The 27320-nt window shown below is 42.0% G+C and overlaps 1 protein-coding gene across 1 annotated transcript; it reads right to left on the bottom strand.

Moving 5' to 3' along the window:
- On the bottom strand, positions 1–21344 carry LOC109938189 (tripartite motif-containing protein 54). The gene is made up of 4 exons (XM_020536632.1): positions 21159–21344; positions 9548–9709; positions 5348–5518; positions 1–657 (listed from the first exon to the last, which is right to left on the bottom strand). Exons 1-4 carry the CDS (start codon positions 21342–21344, stop codon positions 1–3), a joined length of 1176 nt encoding a protein of 391 aa, XP_020392221.1.
- Between the last annotated feature and the right edge of the window lie 5976 nt (positions 21345–27320).

Here is a 27320-nt window from a genome sequence, read left to right as displayed (position 1 = left end):
TTATATGTCTATCCTGTCCAGTGGCAGCACCTCCATCTCCTGGGCTGTATCGAGGCAGCTGGATGTACTGGAGGTGGATAGGAATGAGTCATATTCATCATAACTTGTGTCTGCCTCTTTGCTTTTAAAGCCCAAACTCAATATAATTTTGTGGATGATCTCATCCAGAGCCTCTGCCGAGGGAACATTTAGGTTTGAGCAGCTTGACATCCAGGCATTATGCTCCTCTGCGCTCTTTAGCAGCAGGTTGTTTGTCTCCGAGGAGACAAAGTCCTTCATATCGATGCCCTTGACCAGTTCTTTGAAGTACTGTGAGACTGAGATACTGCCTTCCTTGGGGATTTGGAGAAGGACATCCTGCTGGGCGATTCTGGCTACCTCTCCCCGAAGCTGCTTGTCTTCCTTGAGGAAGTGCACAGGGTTCAAATGGGAGTCCAGTAACCGCTTCATCTGTAGGTATAGCTGGGTCGGACCGTGGAGAGCAGCTAAAATCTCCTGCAGCTTCTCAATCTTCTGGACTCTCTCACTCTCCACTTTCATCTTCAACATATTAATTTTAGACTTCAGTTCAGTCAGCAGGCTAGCCCCTACAGCGTCGATCATAGTCTTTGTGTCTTTGCAGGCAGACACTGTGTCAGTTATTAGCTTCTGAATCTCCTGTTGGAACAGGGAAGGGAAATGATTGGAGAATAGGACATGTGCAGTGAAGACAACAGCTGGAGACTGTGGACACAGGGTGATTGCCTTTACTGCGGCAGGAAGGTAACATTTGTGGCTCTCAATTGCAAGCTAATGACCGTCTCCAGCAAGAGGGAATCAAACAATTGTCCCCCGACGTTGAATGGCATTACCTTCACTGAGACTCCCACAGGCAATATCCTGGGGGGTCGCCATTGATCAGAACCTGAACTGGACAATCCATTTAAATACACTGGCTACAACAGCAGGCCAGAGGTTAGAAATCCTCAAGAGGTGAATTGGCATGTAAATCACCTCCTGACTCTCCAAACCCTTTCCACCATCTATAAGGAACAAGTCATGAGTATGATAGAATATTCCCCACTTGCCTGAATGAGTGCGGCTCCAACAACACTCAAAAATTTCAACACCATCCATGACAAAACAGCCTGCTTAATTGAGACCACTCCAGCACCTTCAATATTCCTTTCACCACTGATGCTTAGTAGCTGCAGTGTGTACCATCTATAAGATGCACAGCAACAATTCACCAGTATTTCTTCAGCATCTTCCAAAACCACAATTTCAACAAAAAGGCAAAGATGCGTGGAAACACCACCATCTGCAAATTTCACTCCAACTCACACAGCATCCTGATTTCTTTTACTAATTCATGGGATGTGGGCATTGCTAGGTCGGCCAGCATTTATTGTCCATCCCTCATTGCCCTGGAGAAGGTGGTGAGCTGCCTCTTTGAACCACTGCAGTACATATGCTGTAGTACATTCACAATGCTGTTCAGGAGGTTATTCCAGGATTCTGACACAGTGAAAATGAAGTAACAGCAATAGATTTCCAAATCAGGATGGTGCATGGCTCAGAGGGAACTTGTAGGTGGTGGTGTTCCAGCATATCCACTGCCCTTGTCCTTCTAGATGGTAGTGGTCGTGGATTTGGATGGTGATATCTAAGGGTCTTTGGTGATTGGTAACTCCCACATGTTTACTAATGAGGGAATTTGATGATGGTGATGTTATTAAATATCAAGGGGCAATGGTTAGATTCTCTGTTGTTGGAGATGGTCATTGCCTGGCATTTGTGTGTTGCAAACGTTAATTGCCACTTGTCAACTGCTGCTGGACTCAGAACGTTAACTCTGCTTTCTTCCCATAGATGCTGCCAGATCTGCTGAGTTTCACTACCAATTTCCCTTTTTGTGTGTGAAAAATAATTTAATTGTGCAAAGGACTTTGTGATAGAAATGAGATTTGTCCCTTGGGCCTGTTCTGCCATTCAGTTAGACCATTGCTGAGCTGAATCTTAACTTCAGTTTCCCACCTCACTTGTATAATCTTTTACCTAGCAACAATCTATCCTGTTTGAAATTTTCAATTGGCCACAGGTATTTAAGGGAGGGAGTTACAGATTTCCACTCCCCTTTGTGCGAAGTCTTAATGTCCCTTAGGGAAGGAAACTGCCATCCTTACCTGCTGGGGCCTATGTGTGACTCCAGACCCCACAGCACAGGGATTGACTCTTAATTACCCAGAGGGCAGTTAAGGAAAGGCAATGAATGTTGGCTTGGCCAGTGATGCCCTCATCCCATGAATGAATAATAAAATGGTGTTTCCTGACATCATGCCTGAATAGTGGGGCTCGCCTGTTAAAGGAACAAGAATGGCAAGGGACAGATGTAAAGTGATGTGCCAACAAAACAAGAGTGACGTGAGAAAAGAAGTGAATAGTTAGGGTGTGGAATGCACTGCCTTGAAATGTAGTGGGTCAGGTTCAAACTGAAGCATTCAAGAGGGCATTGGATTGTCTTTTGAATAGTAATGGTGTGCGGTGATATGCGGAAAAAGCAACAGACTAATTGGCACTAGGTAATAAAGCCAGTGCAGACACAATGGGCCCAATGACCTCCTGCACCATAATAATTCTGTCATTCTGTGAATTTTAAGGGCACCCACCCCCGGACTCCCACACCCATCAGAAGAATTCAATGTTTGACTCCATCGTATCCCTCTATCATCTCGAACCCTGCATATAGAATAGGGCAAAGTCAGCATGGCTTCATCAAGGGGAGGTCATGCCTGACAAATCTGTTAGAATTCTTTGAGGAAGTAATGACCAGGTTAGACCAAGGAGAGCCAATGGATGTTATCTACCTGGACTTCAAAAAAGCCTTTAACAAGGTGCCTCACAGGAGGCTGCTGAGTAAGATAAGGGCCCATGGTGTTAGAGGAGAGGTACTGGCATGGATAGAAGATTGGCTGTCTGGCAGAAAGCAGAGAGTGGGGATAAAGGGGTCTTTCTCAGGATGGCAGCCAGTGACAAGTGGTGTTCCACAAGGGTCAGTGTTGGGACCACAACTTTTCACTTTATACATTAATGATCTAGATGAAGGAACTATGGGCATTCTGGCTAAGTTTGTAGATGATACAAAGATAGGTGGAGGGACAGGTAGTATCAAGGAGGCAGGGAGGCTGCAGAAGGATTTGGACAGCGTACGAGAGTGGGCAAAGAAGTGGCAAACGGAGTACAATGTGGGAAAGTGTGAGGTCATGCACTTTGGTAAGAAGAATAAAAGCATGGACTATTTTCTAAATGGAGAAAAAATTTAGAAGTCTGAAGTGCAAAGAGACTTGGGAGTTCTATGAATCATTGAGTATATTCAGTCATTGAGTATATTTAAGACGGAGATAGATAGTTTCTTGCTTGTCAAGGGGATGAAGGGTTACGGGGAGAAAACAGGAGAATGGGGTTGAGAAACTTATCAGCCATGATTGAATGGCGGAGCAGACTCGATAGGCTGAATGGCCTAATTTTGTGCTGCTATGTAGATCACCCTTATTTCGTGCCACTTCCCATTTTTGGATGGTGGCAGATGAGGGAGGGCAGTTGAACAGGAGAGTTCCAAGTTCTTCCTCAAACAAATGCCAGAGCTGTCAGCATCTGCCTGAACAGACAGACATCTGACATCTCTGTTCATCAGGAACACCTCAGTGGTTTGATGAAGACTTTGGTGTTTCGCTGCATTGGTGAGATCACCAGGAACAAATGCCCTGAGGACATTCCGTGGGTGGGTTTAGTCATGACTCATGAACCGTGCCCCATGACACAAGATCTTCCCTCTTGAGATGCTGCAAAGAGCATTGAAAGGTGAGTCAATGTTATTAAATGGTTGAGAACCTGAATGCTATTCAGCTGCGTCCTGTGATTACTCTGTAATTAAACACATTGTGTGATTAATTGCTCTCCATTGAAATAAATGGGGCCACTCTCCCACATCATTGACTTGTGTAATTTAAATCAGGATTAAATGAGTCAGAGCTTCCCTGATGGCCTAGTGCCAAGCCACCTGGTTTAGCCCTGGATAGGGATTGCACAGCTCTTCCCAGTTCTGTTGTAATGGGGGCTGTTTGGGAGTGGGTGTGACACCTCCAGGTTCACCTGGGCTACCTTTCCAGGTGATCCTCCAGAGGGAGCATATGGTCCCCACCAGGTATATTTGGGGTCTGTGAAGGCTGGTGCAGAATCTCTGTGGAGGCTCACTATGGGGTGTCTGTGTGGGGTCTCTGAGTGGTTTCAGTGAGGGGTCTTAGTATGAGTCTGGTTGCACAGTTCCATTAGGAGAACTGATGTGGGATCTCGGTGAGGGGTCTGTGCAGAATTTCAGCGTGGTTTTCTGTGTGGGACTTGGTACAGGGCTCAGTGCATGTTGTTTGTCTGGAGTATTGGTATGAGGTGAAGGTATTGGTTTGTGTGTACCTTTCTGTTATGGGTGTAGGTACTGGTATGGACTATTGGTACTCCTATGGACTTTGAGTATTGGTAAATGCTGTCAGTACAGTTATGGAGTGTAAGAGCTGTTGGGTTCTCTATAGGCTGTAGGTATGGAATTTCTTAAAAATAATTTGTTTGCATAGCAATAGGGCAGGGTTGGGGGGTTTACTATTGGCCACAGCATTGGTTAAGTATGGCGCTCAGTATAAGAGTCTGTATGGAATCACTATGGGTGTCAGCATAGAGCTCAGCATAGCTTCTGTATAGGGTCAGAATTCAGCTCCGTTTAGGATCAGAATGGATGTTAATATAGGGGTTAGTAAGGGTGGGGGGTCTGTTTATGGCCAATATTGAGTTTAGTATTGGGCCAGTATTAACCATTCCACCACTCTTCATGCCTTACACCTGATCAAATCCTATCAGGAAAACTTTTTTCTCTCCTGAGTAACCACTGATCATTGGGAATACCTGGACATGGATGAGGTGAGGGATTGTCCAACTGTAGCCTTCGGGGTTTAGCCTGTCCTGTCTCCCTCACCTGGCACGTGTAGTTTTTAGCAGGCTGTCAGAAATTAGTGTTCAGGTTTTCTAAGCCCTGAGACATTAATTAGGAAACCTGAGAACCTTCCAAATGCTTACGTGATGAATGTCTACCATGGTATGGGATATGTTTTGACCGAGGTATCCCCTCAACCTGTTGAGCTACCTGGTCATTGCTAGGCATCTTTGATAGCCAGTGCAAGTGGGAAAGTGATTGAAACCTGAGCAGTAAGGGGCCACATCCCTGTCTTTAGTTCAGTCAGATTTGTGATAGGATAGTAAACATTAGATATTTATGTGGCTTAGCGTGGATAAGTCTGGTTGATCAGATTGGGGTAGGTACCTGGATGGTTCCTGATGTGCTCTCACTTCTCATGTGAAGAGACTTCATATCTTCAGTGAAACATTTCTTCCTTTGTTGGTAAACATCAGAGAGCTTAGCAACGTTGTGACATTTGTGGTCTCCAAATAGCTTGCAGATGCTGCATATGGGTGTGTCATCGTGTAAGCACATCTGTGAAAACAACACAACTTGGGGTAATGATTGAGTATTGCCAAACATTGTGTAGGGCATGTCACCTTCTAGTTCACCTACACAGCCCTGACACTCAGTCAGAATCTTACATTTGGGATGAAATTGCATAGTGTGATACCAGGAACAGGCAAATTAACTAGACTGATTCATTTGCCGAGGCTGAGGCTATCCTTTAGCGAGGGAGAAAGTCTCAAAACCACCATATTGTGCTTTCGGCCCTCTCCCTGAGGGAAGAGATAGAGAAAGTGAAAAGGGACAAGATTAAGATAGAAAAGAAAGATTGAAAGAAGTAGGAAAATGGGGACTGAGAGGTTTGAAGAGAGAGACAGGAAACAGGCAAAGTGAGGAAGACAGAGAGAGAAAAGAGGCCAGAATTGAGGCATAAGTAGACACAGACCAGAGAGTCAGAGAGAAAATTAAATTTCCCAAATTTTGAAAATAAAACAAATGCAGGCGACAATAAGACAAGATGGAGGTGCTTATTGAGGGGTTTGGTTACAATGCTTCTATCACTTGAAAGAGAAGAATTTTCTAGAGTACCTTAGCTCCCCAATCAAACATGGTCTTTGATGTAAATGTTTAGACCTTGACAATAAATCCCTTCATAGCCTGCCCCTCTGTAATCCCCCACAACCCTGTAAAACTCTTCCAAATTTTTATAGATTCCTGGAAATTGGAAAGTAGTAAATGTCATGCCACTATTTAGGAACAGAGCGAGAGAGAAAATGGGGAACCACAGACCTGTTAGTCTTACACCCGGATAGGAAAATGCTGGAATCTATTACAAAAGGAAGGGATAAATGGACAGTATTTTGATAATAATCTGAGGATATGGTCAGCATACGCTTGCAAATGGAAAATTGTATTTAACAAATTTATTGGAGTTTTAAATTTTTTCCCTTCACTCATGGGGTCATGGATGATGTTGGCTGGGCCAGCATTTATTGCCTCCCTAGTTGCCCTTAAGAAGATGGTGGTGAGCTACCACCTTGAATTGCTAAAGTCCATGTATGATCCATAATACCATTAAGGAGAGAATTCAGGATTTTGACCGTGCATTGTTATTGAGTCATGGAGTTGTACAGGACAGAGACAGACCCTTTGTTACAACTCATCCGTGCTGAACAGAAATCCTAAATTAATCCAGTCCCATTTGCCAGCATTTGGCCCATGTCCCTCTTAAAACCTTCCTCTTCATAAACTCATCAAGATGCCTTTTAAATGTTGTAATTGTACTAGCCTCTACCACGTCCCCAGCAGCTCGTTCCATATACGCATCACCCTCTGCATGAAAAAAATTGCCCCTTAGAACCCTTTTAAATCTTTTCCCCTTAAACCTATGCCCTCTAGTTTTGGACTGGGGAGAAGACCTTGGCTATTCATCCTATCTATGGCCCTCATGATTTTATAAACTTCTATAAGGTTCCCCCCCTCAGTCTCCAATGTTCCATGGAAAACAGCCCCAGCTTATTCAGCCTGTCCCTATAGCTCAAACCCTCCAATCCTGGCAACATCCTTGTAAATCTTTTCTGCACCCTTTCAAATTTCACAACATCCTTCCTCTGGCCGGGAGACCAGAGTCGAAGGCAGTATTCCAAAAGTGACTTAATCAATGTCCTGTACAGCCTCACCATAACCTCCCAACTCCTAAACTCAGTTGACTGACTAATAAAGGCAAGCATACCAAATACCACCTTCACTATCGTGTCTACTTGCGACTCTACTTTCAAGGAACTATGACCCTGCGCTCCAAGGTCTCTTTGTTCAGCAACACTCCCCAGGACCTTACATTAAGTGTATAAGTCCTGACCTGATTTGTCTCTCCAAAATGCAACACCTTACATTTGTCTAAATTAAACTCCATCTGCCACTCCTCAGCCCGTTGGTTCATCTGATCAAGGTCCGGTCGTACTCCAAGGTAACCTTCACAGCTGTCCACTACACCACCAATTTTGGTGTCATCTGCAAACTTAATAACTATATCTCCTCTTTTCACATCATAATCATTTATACAAATGACAAAATGCAGTGAACCCAGCACTGATCCTTGTGGCACACTGCTGGTCACAGGCCTTCAGTCTGAAAAGCAACCCTCCACCACCACCCTCTGTCCCCTACCTTTGAGCCAGTTCTGTATCCAAATAGCCAGTTCTCTCTGTATTCCGTGTGATAGAACATAGAACAGCACAGCACAGTACAGGCCCTTCAGCCCATGATGTTGTGCCGAACTTTTACCCTAAACCTAAGGTCTATCTAACCTCCACCCCTACCTTATACTATCATCCATATGCCTATCTAATAGCCGCTTTAATGCCCCTAATGAGGCCGACTCCACTACCCGCTCTGGCAATGCATTCCACGCCCCTACCACTCTCTGAGTAAAGAACCTACCTCTGACGTCTCCCCTATATCTACCTCCACTCACTTTAAAACTATGCCCCCTCGTAATAGCTACCTCCACCATAGGAAAAAGTCTCTGGCTGCCCACTCTATCTATACCTCTGATCATTTTGTACACCTCTATCAAGTCAAAGTGATCTAACCTTAATAACCAGTCTGCCATGCCGAGCCTTGTTGAACACCTTACTGAAGTCCATATAGATCATGTCCACCGCTCTGCCTTCATCAATCCTCTTTGTTATTTATAGAGTCATAGAGCCATACAGCACAGAAACAGACCCTTTGGTCCAACCAGACCATGCTGAACATAATCCCAAACTAAACTAGTCTCACCTGCCTGCTCCTGGCCCACATCCCTCCAAGCCTTTCCTAATCATGTACTTATCCAAATGTCTTTTAAACATTGTAATTGTACCCATGTATGCCACTTCCTCAGGAAGATCATTCCACACGTGTACTACCCTCTGTAAAAGAAAAAATCCTCTCATGTCTTTTTTAAATCTTTCTCCTCTCACCATAAAATTTTCCCCCATAGTCTTGAAATCCCCAATTCTACGGAAAAGGCAACTACCATTGACCCTATCTATACTCCTCATGATTTTATAAAATTCTGTAGCAGTCACCTCTCAATCTCCTACTTTCCAGTGAAAAATGTCCCAGCCTATCCAACGTCCCATACCTGGCAACATCCTGGTAAATCTCTTCTGAACTCTGTCCAGCTTAATAATATCCTTCCTACAACTGGGTGACCAGAACTGGAAACAGTATTCCAGAAGAGGCCTTACCAATGTCCTGTACAACCTCAACATGACTTCCTAACTTCTTTACTCAAAGAATTGAGCAGTGAAGGAAAGCATGCTAAATGCCTTTTTAACCGTCCTGTTGATATGTGACACAAACTTCAAAGAATTATGTACCTGCATCCCTAGGTCCCTCTTTTCTACAACACTACCGAAGGCCCTACCATTAATTGTATAAGTCCTGCCCCTGTTTGTTATACCAAAATGCAATACCTCACATTTCTCCAGATTGAACTCCATCTGTCATTTTCAGCCCATTGACCCTTTTGATCAAGATCCCTTTGTAATCTTAAAAAAACCTTCACTACCTCAACACCAATTTTGGTGTCACCCGCAAACCCACTAACTATGCCTTTTATATTCTCATCCAAATCATTTATATAAATGACAAACAAAAAAGGACCCAGAACTGATCTCTGTGGAACACCGCTAGTGACAGAGAGGTAGGACTTGTCTGGTCTTAAAGCTGCAGCCATGCTGAATGCATGTTAGGCTTCATTGGTTGTTGTTTTCTCCTCTCCTTCATTTATGTTTGTTGTACCTCCGTATGGGTGTGAAGTGGAAAGTTTGTGAAGTTTGCCTCCAAAGCCTCTGGTCACTTTAAGGGTTGGGGGGCAGGGAGGAGATGTTGTTCCCCCTAAAAAATGGCATGGATCCAAGGGGGATGTTAGGATGAGGTGGTTTCTCGCTCAGTGTCACCCCAAAATTTATAGCCAACTTTTATCTCTGAATTGCCCATAAGGGAAATAAGTCTGTACTTACTTTAGAAAAAATGTGTTTAGTTTTTAACCAGAGCTGCGATACTCACCAGATTCATGAGTTCCTCTTCATGCTTCTCACACATTTGAGTTTGCTGGCTCAGTTCCTTGCTGCAGATAATCTCCAACTCTTGCTTAAACTTGTCCAGCACATTTTCTGCAAAAATGTTTCGTTTTAAAATGCCGATCCCTTTTCCACGCAGGTAGGTGAGCTGAGAAGGGAGGTTTTTTTAAGCAAACAAAATGTCCATTAGAGCAATTGTTCTCATGTTTGAGTATTTCACACTTGACTTGGCTAAAACTTATTCAAATAATATCACTTCAGTAAATTATCAGTTCATTATCACATTATTGTTTGTGGGAGCTTGCTCTGCGCAAATTGGCTACCATGTTTCCTAAATTTGCAGAGGTGATACATCAAAAGTATTTTTTTTGTTATGAAGCATTTTGGGTCATTCTTTTGTTTTTAATATCATTATATAAATGCAAGTCTTCTCACCATTTAAGATCCTTCTCATGAGTGACTGGTTTTGCTCATACCAAGTTACATTTTGTAAGGCCTTGCCATTATGCCATGTGGTGAACTACATTCTGAGGTTGAAGCAGTCAGTTCACAATCCCAGTATCAAATTTGATCCCAAAATGAGCTTCCAGCCAGAACCTTATCACTAAGACTACCTCTGTAACATTGCTCCTGCCTTGGCTCATCTGCTGCTGAAATCTTCATCCATGCATTTGTTAGCTCCAGACTTGACTACTCTAATTGAACCCAGATCTTCTGACTTAGAGCTAGGGACACTAACATTGAGCCACAAAACCCGAAAATAATTTTTAATCAACCTGTTTAGAAATGTTGAAACGTGCCTCCTGGGCAAATAGGACTTGAACATGGGTCTCCTGGCCTAGAGGCACTACTTATCCCTGCCGTGATCACTGTAGGCTGACTCATATTGAGGTCAATTACAGGCTAATTTCAGCAACCATGTGTTAATTTGTATGCAATGCTTTCTTTGTTAAATTGGCAATTAGTTGCCTTTCTTGGTTTTTCCTTTAAGGTCAGAAAATCCACTTTTCAGAAAAATATTCTTTTAAATCTGTAATAAATTTTGATGGATTTATGAGGTTCGGGTTCAGCCCAAATGCAGTTCCAGGTCCAGGTCTAAGTCCAAAGAAAGGCAGTGTGCTCCACTGTGGGTGGGGCAAGGAGGCAGGTCCCAAATCCATCTTGACCAGGATGGAGATCAATCTGATCCATGCTGGCCACCCAACCAACCCCAACCCCTACTCTCCCACTAAGGAGTCAGGGTGGCATGCTGGCTCAGTGGTTAGCAATGCTGTCCCACAGTGCCAGGGACCCAGGTTTGATTCCAGCCTTAGAACATAGAACATAGAATATTACAGCGCAGTACAGGCCCTTCGGCCCTCGATGTTGCGCCGACCTGTGAAACCAATCTGAAACCCATCTAACCTACACTATTCCATTATCATCCATATATTTATCCAACGACCATTTAAATGCCCTTAAAGTTGGCAAGTCTACTACTTTTGCAGGCAGGGCATTCCACGCCCTTACTACTCTCTGAGTAAAGAACCTACCTCTGACATCTGTCCTATATCTATCACCCCTCAATTTAAAGCTATGTCCCCTCATGCTAGCCATCATCATCCGAGGAAAAAGGCTCCCACTGTCCACCCTATGTAATCCTTTGATCATCTTGTATGTCTATTAAGTCACCTCTTAACCTTCTTCTCTCTAACGAAAACAGCCTCAAGTCCCTCAGCCTTTCCTCATAAGACCCTCCCTCCATACCAGGCAACATCCTGGTAAATCTCCTCTGCACCCTTTCCAATGCTTCCACATCCTTCCTATAATGCGGTGACCAGAACTGTACGCAATACTCCAGGTGCGGCCGCACCAGAGTTTTGTACAGCTGCAACATGAGCTCATGGCTCCGAAACTCAATCCCTCTACCAATAAAACCTAACACACCGTACGCCTTCTTAACAACGCTATCAACCTGGGTGGCAACTTTCAGTGATCTATGCACATGGACACCGAGATCTCTCTGCTCATCCACACTACCAAGAATCTTACCATTAGCCCAGTACTCTGTATTCCTGTTACTCCTTCCAAAGTGAATCACCTCACACTTTTCCGCATTAAACTCCATTTGCCACCTCTCAGCCCAGCTCTGCAGCTTATCTATGTCCCTCTGTAACCTGCAACATCCTTCCGCACTATCCACAACTCCACCGACTTTGGTGTCATCCGCAAATTTACTAACCCATCCTTCTACGCCCTCATCCAGGTCATTTATAAAAATGACAAACAGCAGTGGCCCCAAAACAGATCCTTGAGGTACACCACTAGTAACTGAACTCCAGGATGAACATTTCCCATCAGCCACCACCCTCTGTCTTCTTACAGCTAGCCAATTTCTGATCCAAACCGCTAAATCACCTTCAATCCCACGCCTCCATATTTTCTGCAATAGCCTACCATGGGGAACCTTATCAAACGCTTTACTGAAATCCATGTACACCACATCAACTGCTTTACCCTCATCCACCTGTTTGGTCACCTTCTCAAAGAACTCAATAAGGTTTGTGAGGCACGGCCTACCCTTCACAAAACCGTGTTGACTATCCCTAATCAAATTATTCCTTTCTAGATGATTATAAATCCTATCTCTTATAATCCTTTTCAACACTTTACCCACAACCGAAGCAAGCCTTGGGTGATTGTCTGTGGATTTTGCATGTTCTCACTGTATCTGCGTGGGTTTCCTTCAGGTCCTCTGATTCCTCCTATTCTAGAGTACCAAGATGTGCAGGTTAAATGGATTGGTTGTGCTACATTGTCCGTAGTGTCCAGGGATGTGCAGGCTGGGTGAGTTAGCCGTGGGAAATGTGAGGTTATGGGAATAGGGTGGGGTTCTGAGTCTGGGTGGATGCTGTTCGGAGGGTTGGTGCAGGCTTAATGGTCCAAATGGCCTCTTTCCGCACTGCAGGGATTCTATGATTCAATAAAATGCATTTCAGAGGAATCAGAGCACCTGAAGGAAACCCACGCAGATACAGTGAGAACATGCAAAATCCACAGACAATCACCCAAGGCTGGAATCAAACCTGGGTCCCTGGCACTGTGGGACAGCATTGCTAACCACTGAGCCAGCGTGACTTGGCAAAGTTATGTGACCTCTTTAATTGCTTTCAGTTTAGTAAGACAAAGCATTAAAGCTTACATGTGAACCATAGTGTCAGAACTGAGCAGCTGAAATAATGTGGATTTTGAAAGCTGGAGGAGAGCTAGTTATGGTAAAAAAAAACAGCATGGAATAATTAGAATTGTATCTACAACTTTGTACTACTGGGTGAGTCAGGATGGCTTTGAAGTTTCCAATCCCCACCTCTGGGGAGATGAAAAGTGATACCAGATAGAATTGAGGTGACTACTCATCTTAATAACAAAAGTGAGATTTCTATACAGAGTTGAACAGAATACTGGAACAAATAAGAGTAGCAATTCTGTTAATGCTAGGAAACTCTGCTACAAACTGTATTGTGCCATAGTTCTTACTGAGAAGCAGAAAATCTATATTGGAGAAATATTAAAGGCTTTGAAGAGGCATTTTAAACTGTCTACTAATGTTGCTTGTAAACGATTTGTGTTTAACATCAGACCTCAGGAAGAAAGGGAAAATATTGATCAATACGTGAATGCACTGTGACATCTGGCTGAATCTTAATTTTGGACAACTCTGAAAGATCAGAAATAGGATTGTTTTAGAAAAAGAAATCCTGCCATTAGACCACATTTGCTGAGAGAAAGCTTTCATGTGCAGATGCTCTGAGGTTGTCAATCAAGTAGATAATATTAATGGGAGAACAGATGAGACTTTACACTATGTTGAGAGACAACAAACATAACACAATGGAAAAGCAAAGTATTTCCAGTAGGGGCAGGAGAAAGATCAAGGCTAGATGACAGGATGTAAATTTTGTGGAGGATGCCTTGTGAATGAAAAGATATCCAGCATGGAGAAAGCAGTGATTTAACTGTAAGAAGCTGAATCGCTTTGGTTGCGAGTGTTGGAAAGAAGAAAAGAAGCCTTTAAAGACGGCTGCTGGACAGATGACAGATGATGATGCTGATGAGTCACTGTACACCATACAATAAGTTGGCATTGTTAGATCTGGTTTATGACTGTTAGAGTGATGACTGCAGAAGGAATATATGAAGTGCCAGATAGACACTGGTGATTCTCGTCATCATGAGCATCACAGAGCTGTATAATGTGGTACAAGATGGTGATCCAAAAATGAAGATATGGAAGGTAAGGTTGAGGTTATCTGATGCAATGATACTCATCCCAAGAGGGCAAGTGAAACTGAGAGCCCAATGCAATGGGAAGAATGAAGGCTGGAGTTCCAGACAGTAGACATTCAGCAAAATCCACTCATCTCAACTGAAGCAAGTCTAAAGCTTAGACTAATTAACCCAAAGAATGAATCAGAAACTAATGTTTCAAACTTAAATACAAGCAATTATGAGGGTATAAAGACAGACTAGAGTGAACTAGAAAATTAACTTACAGGATAGGTCAGCAGAAATATAGTGGCAGATATTTCAGAATACTCAGAAAAAGGTACAGAATAGTGAGAAAGGCAGTTTACAGGGAAGGACACACCACTCCTGGCTAATGAATGAGGTTAAAGGTAGTATTAAATTGAAACAAAAGATGTGCAATTCCACAAGAGCATGAAAGTCAGAAGATTGGACAGAATATAAAGGTCAGCAAAGAATGACTAAAGACTAATAAAGAAAGCTAGCTAGGAGTGTAAAAACACATAGCATGAATTTCAGCAGGTATTTAGAAGGAAAAAAGTAAATAAAGTGAGTGTCTTCTAGAGAAAGTGTCTGAGGAATTAACAATAGAAAAGAGGAAAAGTGGCAGATGAATTTTTGAGTCTGTCTTTGCTGTAGAGGATACAAATAGTCCCCGAGAAATAATTATGAATCTGGAAGTGAAAGGGAGGGAGGAACATCAATAAATTACAATCACCAGGGTAAAGGCACTGAGAAAGTTATGAGAACTAGTCTCCAGCTCCTGATCGGCTTCATTCCGGGGCGTTGAAAAAGTAGCTGCTGAAATCATAGCTTTGAATTAGTATTGCTTTTCATTTTCCAAAATTCCCCAAGTTCTGGAAAACTCCCATCAGATTGGAAAACAGCAGATGTGATGTCTCTGATCAAGAAAGAGGGCAGTCAAGAAGCAGGAAACTACATCCTGTTAGCTTAATACCTATCGTGCAGAAAACATGGGAATCTATTATTAAGGTGGTTAAAGCAGGACACTTAGAAAATCTCAGTGCAATCAGGCAGAGTTGATATAGTTTGTGAAAGGGAAACCTTATTTGATTAACTTATTGGAGTCCTCTGAAAAAGCAACAAACAGCGTAAATAAAAGGGAGCCTGTTATGCTGTATTTAGATTTCCAAAAGGTGTTTGATGATGTGCCTCATCAAATGTTACTATACAAAATAACTGCTTGTGGAGTAGGGAGGCTAGAAAAGAAGACAAAAATTATATCACACTCCAGATGTGGTTTTACCAATACCCTGCATATCTGAAGCAACACATTCCAATTTTTATATTCCATTCAACTTGCACTAAATGCTAACATTCCATTTGTCTTCCTTATGACCTGTTATACCTACATGCTTTGGGATTTATGTATGTGGACAACCAGATCGCTTTGAACCTCATAGTACTGCAACCTCTCTTCATTTAAATAATATGATGCTTTTCTGTTTTCTGTAGTTAGTGCATTAGTTTCCTAACAGGAAACAATTGGCTTAAATGGGCTGTTTTTAGGTTGGCATGATATAATGAGTCACGAACAAAAACAAAGTTGCTGGAAAGCACAGCAGGTCTGGCAGCATCTGTGAAGGAAAAAACAGTTAACATTTCGGTCTGGTGACCCTTCCTCAGAACTGGGGTGCAATTTTGAGGAAGGGTCACCAGACCTGAAACGTTAACTCTGTTTTTTCTTGCACAGATGCTGCCAGACCTGTTGAACTTTTCCAGCAACTTTGTATTTGCTCCTGATTCACAGCATCCGCAGTTCTTCCGGTTTTTATTTAAGATATAACAAGTGTAATGCCACAAGGATCAGTGCTGACGCCTCTACTATTTACAGTTTACCTAAACGACTTGGACAAAGGAATTAAATGTACATTTGATAAATTAGCTGATGTTACAAAGAAAGTAAGTTGCGAAGAGGGTTTTATAAGGGATTTGCAAGGGGATAGAAGAGTTAAATGAGTGGTCAAAAATTTGGCAGATGGAATAAAGTGTGGAAAATGTGAACTTGTCCAATTTGACAGGAAGATTTGAAAAGCAGCACATTGTTTAAATGGGGAGAGATTACCAACCTCTACGACACAGAGGGATCTGGGTGTTCTGGTACGTAAATCATGTAACGTTGATTTGCAGGAACAGCAAGTGATCAGGAAGGCAAAAGGAATGTTGTCATTTCTTGCAAAGGGAAATGGAATACAAAAGTAGGAATGTTTTGCTACATTTATACATTTATATGTGGTGACTCCACATCTGGAGGACAATGTGCAGTTTTGGTCTCCTTATTTAAGAAAGCTTATAAATGTGGTTCAGAGGAGGTTCACACAACTCAACCACTTAATGATATCTGAGACTGAGCAGATATGTTGTGAATAAAGGGCCCATGTTCATTATGGGCTTGTATTCACAAACATTTAGAAGAATAAGAGATTATCTTAGGAACATAGAAACAGGAGTAGGCCATTCACCCCCTTGAGCCTGTTCCACCTATTAATGAAATAGGGGCTGATTTGTGGCCTAACTCCATTTACCTGCCTTTGGCCCATATCCCTTAATCCTATTGTTACAAAGTTGGGTAGAGTATTCATGAATTGGAAGGCAGGATATTAGAATGGTTGGTAAAAAAAGAGATAATGGGGGAAAAGAATGCCTGGTCCATTTAAGAGATTTTGCTTTGTCTGTGCTTAGAAGTTTACAAGTAATGTGCACAGAGAATGCCCAAATTGAAACATTTTGTATCGAACAGCCAAGCAGCATTTTTACCAAGAACAACAAGTCTTTTCAAATTTAGCCAATCAGTTTAACCCAAGCCCTTAGATATTCAAAGCCAATTGAATTTAACCTGAAACCAATCATATTATAAGAAATTGATGTGTCATTGGTGGGTATGTAAAGACAGAGCATTTGGAAAATCGAGAGAGCCAACTGCCCAGAGACAACAACACTTTTTTTTGCTGTCGGAGAAAGGACCATCTAATTAATTAAAGTTACCAAGGCATTTTTAGCTTTGAGTCTTCATAATAGAAATTACAGAGAAAACATCCCTGACAGCAGAATCAGCGGTAGAAAGGCATTTGTGGAGTATCAGAAAAGGTAGAGTGTTCCAGAAGACAGTATGTGTGAATTTAGAGAGATTATGTTTTAATTTATTGTTGTCTTATTTATTGGGTTTATAAAGGCGGGTCCTGCGTCTATTTGAACAGCATTCCAGTAGAATTTAGTTCAGTTAGGGAGTAGTTAGTAGTCTGGGGGGAATTGTTTGGTTTGTTAGTAATTCTTTTAATTTGTTCATTGTTAGGGTTAAACAAATAAATTGTTTCTTGTTATTTATAAAGCAGATGAGGGATTTTCTTTCTTTTAAAACACTCTTTTAACAGATTACGAAGGGAAAGACGAAGTTCTCTGGGTGTTTTGGGGGTAATTATTAGAAAACCTCTACTTCCATCATAACAGATTGGACTTTGTGTATTGGTTTAATTATCAGAGGGATTTGACCAATTCCCCCTGCGTAACACTATTGCTTAACAAAAAATTATCTATCTAGATTTAAAGCTAACAACTGAACTTATTGAGACATATAGGATCCTGAGAGGACTTGACAGGGTAAAGGATTTTTGCCTTTGTGGGTACACATTTTAAAAATGAGGTGTGTTCTAATTAAAATGGAGATGAAATTATTTCTCTAAGAACGTCGTAAGGTCTAGGAGGTCTTGGAATTCTCTTCCCTAGAAAATGGTGGAAGGAGAGTAATTTAATTCCTTTAGGGCAGAGGTAGATAGTTTCTTGACTGACATGACAATCAAAGGCTATTGGAGCCAGACAGGAATCTGGAGTTCAGAACACTGATCAGCCATGATCTTATTGAATGGCAGAGGAGCCTAAAGGGACAGAAGGGCTTGCTCCTGCTCCTAATCAGTATGCGCATGCACAGATTTCTGAAGTCAAGTACATAAATCATGTCCTACTTGATCCTATTTAGGTGAGACCTGTAGTAGAGATACAGATATGAAAGGGGTGTAGCAATTTGTTGGATTCCTGAACTATTTTGCAAAGTTCTTGTGTAATTTGTCATCAGAGTGTGAATCTGAATATAATCTCACTGTTAAAAGACCTGCAGTCGTATTGAGGCACAGACAAGAATCAGCTTTCAATGGAATTAAACATCCTGGTGAAGTGCCTAGACTGAGATGTTACGATGTCAATGATGAAATCCCCTTGCAGCATGAAGTCAGTGAGACAGGATTTGGAGCATTTCTAATACAGTGAGAACAGTTAGTTGAATTTACATCCAGGAAGTTAATCCAAACTGAATGATGCTACCCTCTTAGAGAGATTGTCTGTTCTCTTTGCGTGTGACAATTTGAATCAGTACCTCTTTGGGAGACACAGAGTGATGGTAAAGTCTGACCATAAGTCCTTTCAGAGCATCTTTCTCAAACCAGTTCTGTTTGTTTCAAAGTGTCTGCAAAAATTGTTGCTTTATCGCAAAGTTAGCATTTGGAAATGACCTACAATCAAGGAAAGCAGGTGTAGATTATTGACATGGCGTCAAGAGCTGCATTTCCACAAAGGAGGTTGAGGATGCTGATGTAGGGTGTGAAATCTTCCAGTTTTGATGAGAAACAACATCTCAATTGCTCTGGAGGTCAGCCCTGCATTGGGGCATTTTTTCCAACGGCCAGATAGTGGTGATTCTAGCATAAGTGGGAGTTGAGCGTAGGGACCCTGCAGAGTTCCCATCATAGCATGCTCTGACGAATTGCCCAGGAAATTGAACAGTCTGCAGGGAAATCCCTCTATGCTAAATTTCCTCCAAAACTCTCCATTTAAATCATCTTGCTCTGATCAAACTCTTGTCATGGGAACAAATTTGCCTAGAGAAGGAACACTACCCCAGCAACAAACAGGTACCAGGTGAATAGCCAACAATGTGCATATGTATCCTTAGAAGAACTGATCACTTTAAAGATTATGTATGTAATGTATGTGTAGAGACTGAAAAAAATGGGACAGACTGGAGTGAACAAACAATTTTTGTTCATGAATGATAATTTTCTTTATAGATAATAGCTTTTACCTGCAAATGAGTTCTGCGATTTTTTAAAAATAAGTTACTTTGTGAAGAGGACAATGTTTAGAGAAGTGCATATGTAAGTACCTTGTGCCTTAGCATAGTCATGTCATCTCTGTTGTAAATGCTTCCAGCTTAAGAGAAGCAGTTAAAACATATACATAAACCGATCTTCATCAGACAACAGTTAAACTCCAATTGATGTTGTAAGCTCAGAAATGAAGCCTTTTAGCCTTAAAGCAGTATGGTGTTACTTTGTGTGTTTCATGGTTCAGTCGACTGAAACAGTCTGCTTGATTGAAAGCCCAGCTGCCGGATTAACTTTCCACTCCCACTGCTTTATGTGCTCTATTACAGATGTACACAAACATATTAGATCGACAGCAGCAATTTTCCAAGGTTACTTCAGCACTGGCTCCTGAAGCCAGCACCTCCCGAAAATAAAAGGAGAGGTAGATGCCTAAACTCAGCTGATAATATTGAATCAAGTGTAGAGCTGGATGAATACAGCAGGTCAAGCAGCATCAGAGGAGCAGGAAAGCTGACGCTTCGGGCCTAGACCCTTCTTCAGAAATGGAAGAAGGATCTAGGCCCGAAGCGTCAGCTTTCCTGCTCCTGTGATGCTGCTTGACCTGCTGTGTTCATCCAGCTCTATACCTTGTTATCTCAGATTCTCCAGCATCTGCAGTTCCTATTATCTCTGATAATATTGAATACCTTGATTGGACGTGCCTCCAAAGCTTTCACATCTTTCCTAAAGTGTGGAGCCCAGAACTGGACAAAGTACTCCAGCTGGGGCTGAATTAGTGTTTTATATAAGTTCATCATAACTTCCTTGCTTATGTGCTGTTTGCCCCTATTAATAAAACCTAGGCTACTGTGCACTTTGTTATATACTCTGTCACACAGTCCAATGATTTTCAATGATTGATTCACAGATTATACCCAGGTCCTTCTGCTCCTGCACTTTCTTTGGAGTTGTTTTCTTTGTTTTATATTGTCTCTTTCCCTGTCCTTTCCATTGAATCTCTTTTCTGGCAGTGCAATCCAGATCTGTCAACTCACTAAAATTCTCCTTATCTTTCCTGTTTATTTAGAAAATATTTTAAACTTGTCTTGCTTCTAACCCTCTTTAATCATTTTGAATGCTGCAACAGGATCTCCTTAAGCTTAACTACTCGAACAAGAATCGTTTAAGATCGCCTTGTCTTTCCAAATAACCGAAGCCCTTGGTCCTCAGTACCATTTTACACAAATCTCCTCTGCACCCTTGACTCACATCCTAAAGTGAAGTGCCCAGAATTGGGCTCCAACTGAGACCAAACCCTGTGATTTATTGAACACACCTCTTTACTTTTGGCAACTCTTTACAAAGTCAAGAATTCCACCCGAACATAGGAAAAGAAGTAACTATTCAGGCAATTAAGACTGTTCCACCATCCTAGACCATGGCTGATCATCTACCTTGATGCCATTTTCCAGCGCTGTCCCCATATCCTTGATGTGGTAATTATCTCAAAATCTGTTGATCTCTATCTTGAGATCAGAAACCACACGTCACCAGACTATAGTCCAGCAGGTTTATTTGAAAACACAAGTCTTTGGAGCCACTAACACCTGAAGAAGGAATGAGGCTCTGAATGCTTGTGTTTTCAAATAAACCTGTGACCTGTAGGACTGTAACCTGGTGTCGTGTGATCTCTGACCTCGTCCACCCCAGTCCAACACGGGCACTTCCACATCATATCTTGCGATCGTTCAATGAATAAACTTTTACAGCCTTTTGCAGTATGTTTTTTAGCAGCTTTATCAGCTTGTTCTGCTGCCTTCAATGATTTGTTTACGCACAGCCCCGAGATGTCTCTGTGCCTCCGCCCCCTTTACAATTTTACCATTTTAGTTCCTGCAGCCTTTTAGTACTTAATCTCTCCAAAATGTATCATGAACACTCCTCTGCATTAAACATCATCTACCATATGTCTGCCCATTTCACCAATCTGTCTCTGTCATTCTGAAGACTGTCAGTATCCTCCTCACCGGTTACAATATCCCCAGGTATTGTGTAACCTTTGAACTTCTACCCTGGATGCTAAGTCCCGATCGTTTAATTATGTATATTAAAATATACTAGATAATAGAAGCTTTTCTGACAACACTTAATTTGAAACAACAGGGGGCAGAACCCCAAAGCTCTAATTATCATTTAAGAACAACAATCTTTTCCTACTTTTCTACACATGGGGCAAAAGAAGTGACCGTTCACATGGGTGCAGTTCTGAGAGAAGAGGGTTGCCTCGATGCATTGTTTGCAGTAGTTGTGGCCACAGGGCAGTTCGAGCACAGGTGGGGTGAACAGCTCCAGGCATACGGGACACGACAGTTCTTTAGCCAGTGCTTCATGGGCGATGTTCATGATGGTGAGCAGTCAGATGCCAGCCAAGAAACACATTGTCCTGGTATCCCTCGGAATCCTGCTGAGATGGCCTGGGTACTGTCACAAAAATAAAAGAAAACAAATTTGATCAAAGAGCCAAGCTCCCAGTTGATAAGGAGATGATGCCACAATAAACATTCTGTATGGTTTGGGTAATGATCTCACAAAAGGGATCCTCTTTGAAACCACACAGCTGTTAGAAATACATTCCAGATCGCAGATGTCATAATCCAACAATGCAAATTCAATCTATAAGGAGTTTTACATTTCATGTGCAATGTGGAGTCAATTTCATCACCATTATAGCACATCAAATCCATACCGACTCTCCATTGAACAATCCAGTCAGTTCAGTCCCAGAGTCCTGCTTTCACTTTTGCGGCCTTTACCGGTTTATTCTTCACAAATGTCAATCCAATTTTCTTTTGAAACAATTAATCCACTTATTTCCACCATCTTTGTAGGCAGTGAGTTCCAGGTCATTCAGTCAATATGTAAAAACATTCTTACTCACATCCCCCATCCCTCCTTACCCCCACCCCAATCCTTGCACCATCAAGGAATGAGAACAGCCTGACCTTGTCCACCTTGTTAAGCTGGTGCATTTCTGTCAGATTTCCTGAAAACATCTTTTGCTCCCAGGAGAACAACCCTTACTCTCCAACTTAATCTATACTCTTGATTCCTGGAACCGTTCAAAACAGGGAATTAGATTAATACTTGAGAAGATAAAATGATCAGGGATATGGGGAAAGAGCAGTAGATTGGAACCAGTTGAGATTGCCCTTCGAAAGAGCTAATGCATACTTGATGGAACAAATAGTCTCCTTTAATGTTGTGATCTTCACATTCTGGCAACTCCTTGTTCATTGTACTTTAGGATCTGGAGATTCTTGCAACAATGAACTGAACTGGATATAGTGCTCTAGAGATAGCAGGAACTGCAGATGCTGGAGAATCTGAGATCCTCTGATGCTGCTTGGCCTGCTGTGTTCATCCAGCTCTACACCTTGTTGTCTTGGATATAGTGCTCTATTTGGACTAGCCAGAGTTTTATAAAAGCACAATGTCACTTTGCTGCTTTGGTATGCAACAATTTCATTTTATGAAGCCCAAGAATCCATTTGCTTTACTAATTACTCTTTCAATGTTTATGCTACCCACTACCCTACTACTCCAATTCTACTTCATCTCAAACACTCATTCATTCATTCATATGAACAGGCAGGCAATTGAGGGATACAGACCATATACAGGAACATGGGATTAGTTTAAAATGGCATCATAGTTGATGTGAACATGGTGGGCCAAAGGGTCTGTTCCTGTGCTATACTGTTCTATGTAACTTCCATAAGCTCTCCTTTCCATTCCTTCCTTACTCATATAATGACTTAGCTTCTGCTTAAGTGCATTAGTACCAGTTACTCATCCAGTTACCGCCTGGGTAAATTCTCCTTAACTCTCTTAAGTTTATTGGTGACCATCCTATTTAATTTTATATTATAATTGGGGACTTTAAAACTATCCCTGCTGATATATGAGAAATTAATGTAGGGAGCAGTAAAGGACAAGTGTTCCTAAACTGCATTCAGGAGAGTTTTCTACAGCAGTATGTGTCCAGTCTAACAAGAGATGAGGCACTGCTAGACTTGGTTCTTGGGAATGAGGTATGGCATGTAGTTGGGGGGTGGTTTTGGCATTGGGGGCTGATTGCGCATTTAGGTAATGCAGCTGATGTTGCATCCTTGCACTTGAGGAAGGTGTTTGATAAAGTGCAATATGGTTTACACCAAGATTGAGACCTATGAGACTAAAGGTTCAGTGATGTTTTGTATTTTTTATTCAACTGTAAGATGTGGGCATTGTTGGCCAGCATTTATGGCCCTTCCCTAGTTGCTCTTGAGAAGGTGGTGGGTGAGCTGCCTTCTTGAACTGCCGCAGACCGACCACTGTGGGTTCACCCACAATGCCACTGGGGAGGGAATTCTGGGAGTTTGAAGAAACGATGGTGAAGGAACGGTGATATATTTCCAAGTCAGGATGGTGAGTGGCTTGGAGGGGAACTTGAAGTGGTGGTGTTCCCATATGTCTGCTGCCCTTGTCCTTCTAGATGGAAGTGGTCATGGGTATGGAATGTGCTATCTGAGGATTTTTGGTGAATTTCTGCTGTGAATCTGGTAGATAGTACATATTGCTGCTACTGGGTGTCAGTGGTGGAGGGAGTGGATGTTTGTGGATGGAGTTCCAATCAAGCAGGCTGCTTTGTCCTGGAGGGTGACAAGCTTCTTGAATGTTGTTGGAGCTGCACTCATCCAGGCAAGTAGGGAGTATTCCATCACACTCCTGACTTGTGCCTTGTAGATGATGGACAGGCTTTGGGGAATCAGGAGGTGAGTTACACACCAGAGTACTCCTAGCATCTGATGTGCTCTTGTAGCTGCTGTGTTTATGTGACACATCCAGTTAAGTTTCTGGTCAATGGTAACTCCAGGATGTTGGTAGTGGGGAATTTAGTGATAGTAACACAATTGAATGTCAAGGAGTGATAGTTAGATTTTCTCTTATTGGTGGTGGTCATAGCCTGGCATTTGCGTGGTGTGAGTGTTACTTGACGCTTGTCAGCCCAAGTCTGGATATTATCCAGATCTTGTTGTACTTGAACATGTCAAGATCTTAGACAGAGTACAAAAGGGGTTTATTAGAATGATTCAGAGATTAGAGACTGTAGTTTTTGTAAATAGACTGAGTTTGTTCTCCTTAGGGTGGAGAAAGTTCAGAAGAGATCAATAGAGATTTCCAAATTGTGAGGCATTTTGATAGAATAGATGATGAAAATCTGAGAAAATTGGCAATAAAACACAGGGGGATGAGGATGCTTCAGTATCTGAGTAGTGGCAAATAGTGCTGAACATTGTGCAGTCATTGGCGAAGGTCATTGATGAAGCGGCTGAAGATGGTTGGGCCTAGGACACCACCCTGAGGAACTCTGGCAGCGATATCTTGGAGCTGAGATGACTGACCTGCAAAAAATACAACCATCTTCCTATGTGTCATGTATGACTCCAACCACTGTAGAGTTTGCCCCCGATACCCATTGATTCCAATTTTGCTAGGGGTGCTTAATGCCACACATGGTCGAATACAGCCTTGATGTCAAGGGCTGTCACTCTCACCTCACCCGGAACTGTCTAAAACAGAAAGATATAATAGTGGTCAACAGTTAGTTTGCAGCCTGGATAAGAATATGCAGTAATTATGTTAAGGCTAATGTTCTTTTTGATACCTGTTAATGACCGGTACTTTGGTAAACAAGGCATAATTTCAAAGTTTGCAAATGACATAAAACTTGCCAATGTGAGAAAGTTAGTAGCAGACTTCAGGAAGATACAAACAGACTGTTAAAATGGGTAGACACATGGCTGATGAAATTTAATGCAAAGAAGTGTGAAGTTATGCACTTTGGAAAGAAAGCAAGAAAAAGTAACATGGTTTAAATCGTGTAATTTTAAAGGATGTGGGAATGAGAGAACTCCAATTTCTGGTGAGAAATCTTTGAAGGTGGAGGACGGGTTGAAAAGGTTGTCAAACCACCTGTTGGATCCTTAGCTATGTAAATAGAGGTACAGAGTATAAAATTAAAGAAGTTATGGTGAACCGTTATACATCACTGGCTAGGTGCCAGCTAGAGATTTATGTCCAATTGTAGGCACCAGACTTTAGGAAGAATGTCAAGATCTTAGACAGAGTACAAAAGGGGTTTATTAGAATGATTCAGAGATTAGAAACTGTAGTTTTTGAGATTGTTCTCCTTAGGGTGGAGAAGGTTTAGAAGAGATCCATAGAGATTTCCAAATCGTGAGGCATTTTGATAGAATAGATGATGAAAAAGTGAGAAAATTGGCAATAAAACACAGGGGGATAAGGATGGTGGAATTTGAATTCAATAAATATCTGGAATTAGGAATCTAATGATGACTGTGAATCCATTGTCTCTTGTTGGATAAACCCATCTGGTTCACTCATGTCCCTTAGGGAAAGGAAACTGGCATACTTTTCTGGTCTGGCCTACATGTGACTCCAGACCCACAGTAATGTGGTTGACTCTTAACTGCCCTCTGGACAATTAGGGATGGGCAATAAATGCTGCCTAGCCAGCGACAGCCTCATCCTGTGAATGAATGAAGAAAAACAAACATTTCTAGGGTTTTGGGTAAGAGCAAGGGAGTAGCAATTTGTATGGGGAATATTTCAATCACAAGTGATCATGGGTTTCTTTACTACTTTCTAATAGGACCAGCTTAAATTTTAAGAAGTAGTCGATGTTTTCCCTTCACCTGACTGCCTAGGCAGGTAAATAACTGAGGTTAATGCCAAGGAACAAAATATGATCAAAGTTAGAAAAAAAAAGCAGTTATTCAGATCAAAACAGCTGGTAAACATAGAGCATTTTACAATTATAAATTGTAGTAAATTGCAAAACATGTGGTTGTAGCATTCTTTTGAAAGGTTGCAATATGGTTATTCCTGGACAATATTCTTCTCCATCAATGATCAAATTAAAGTGCACCACTGTTCTGAGTTTCAACTTGTTTAAGGTCTTTTGCAACAACTAAAACAAAAGCTCTAAATGAAGGTCAGACTCTGTAATATAGAGAATATTAAGAGGTCAGACAGAATGACTTCTTCAGGTACTGCCCAGCTTGCTGAACAATTCTGCCATTACCTGTTCCTATTTGATGCCAAATGGTTTGGTAGTAATAACACTGGACCTGGTTGGCTAGGCCAGTCAGCAGGTGAGGGGTAAGTTCTGGATGAGATGTGAAACCAAAATTTGAAACTTCCTTCACAGGACAGATCATAAAGAGGGTGGGAAGGAGGGGGTGAGCTTGGCCTTGGGGGTGGCAGAGTGGAAGTTGGTTGCTTGGAACAGCAGGCAAAGATCACGGGGACCAAAATAGGATGGGACTCTCTTACTTGAGGTGGATTCCAGCCCCTTATCAGGAATGAGGCTCATTGCATATGTCGCAAAATTGGGTAGAGAACTTGTGGATTGGAAGGCAGGATGTTAGGATTTGTTTGTAAAGTGATAGGGAAGAGTGTGTGGTCCCTTTAAAAGATGATGTGCTTTTTCTAGGTGTGGAGATTTAAAAAAATGTGTGAGCAGCAGCAGGCACAGAGAGTTCCTGAAATTGAAACATTTGTATCAAAAGACTATATGGTTAGCAACTAGTCTTGTTTTGTTATTAAGGCAACCAGTTTGACTGTCAGCCAATTAATTTAAACCAGGCACTTAGAGACTAAAAACCAATTAAATTTAAATCTGATGGTCTTAGCAACTACTAGATGGACCAGGAGTACTGACCCTGAACACCGGCAACAACATCAGCAAGGACTGATTACTGAAACTGCTAGATATTGCCTCATAATGCACTTCATGTTCAATGGACAGATATACAACAGATCAACGGCACACTGACGGGATCACCCATCTCAGGTCTTATCGCGAAAGCAGTGATGCAGAGATTGGAACACACAGTCCGTCCTGTAACCCAACCGAAACTGTAGGTAAGATACATGGATGACACATTTGTAATAATCAAATGCACAAAGGTAGAGGAAACCCACCAACTTGTCAGCAACATCTTCACCAACATAAATTTCACTACAGAGGAAGAAAACAACAAACAGAATCATTGAATCCCTACAGTATTGAAACAGGCCATTCGGCCCAACATGTCCAGACTGCCCCTCTGAAGAGCATCCAACCCAGACCCATTCCCCTACCCCTGTAATTCCCACGTCTAACGCACCTAACCTAACCATCCGTGAACACTACGGGCAATTTAGCATGGCCATTCTACCTAGCCTGCACATCTTTGGACAGTGGGAGGAAACCGGAGTACCCGGAGGAAACCCATGCAGACACGGGAAGAATGTGCAAACTCCACAAAGACA

This window comes from Rhincodon typus, chromosome 39, assembly GCF_021869965.1.
Source record: "Rhincodon typus isolate 14 chromosome 39, sRhiTyp1.1, whole genome shotgun sequence".
Taxonomy (NCBI): Eukaryota; Metazoa; Chordata; class Chondrichthyes; order Orectolobiformes; family Rhincodontidae; genus Rhincodon; species Rhincodon typus.
The sequence above is the reverse complement of the archived record's forward strand: the minus strand, read 5'-3'. Positions and strand labels throughout refer to the sequence as shown.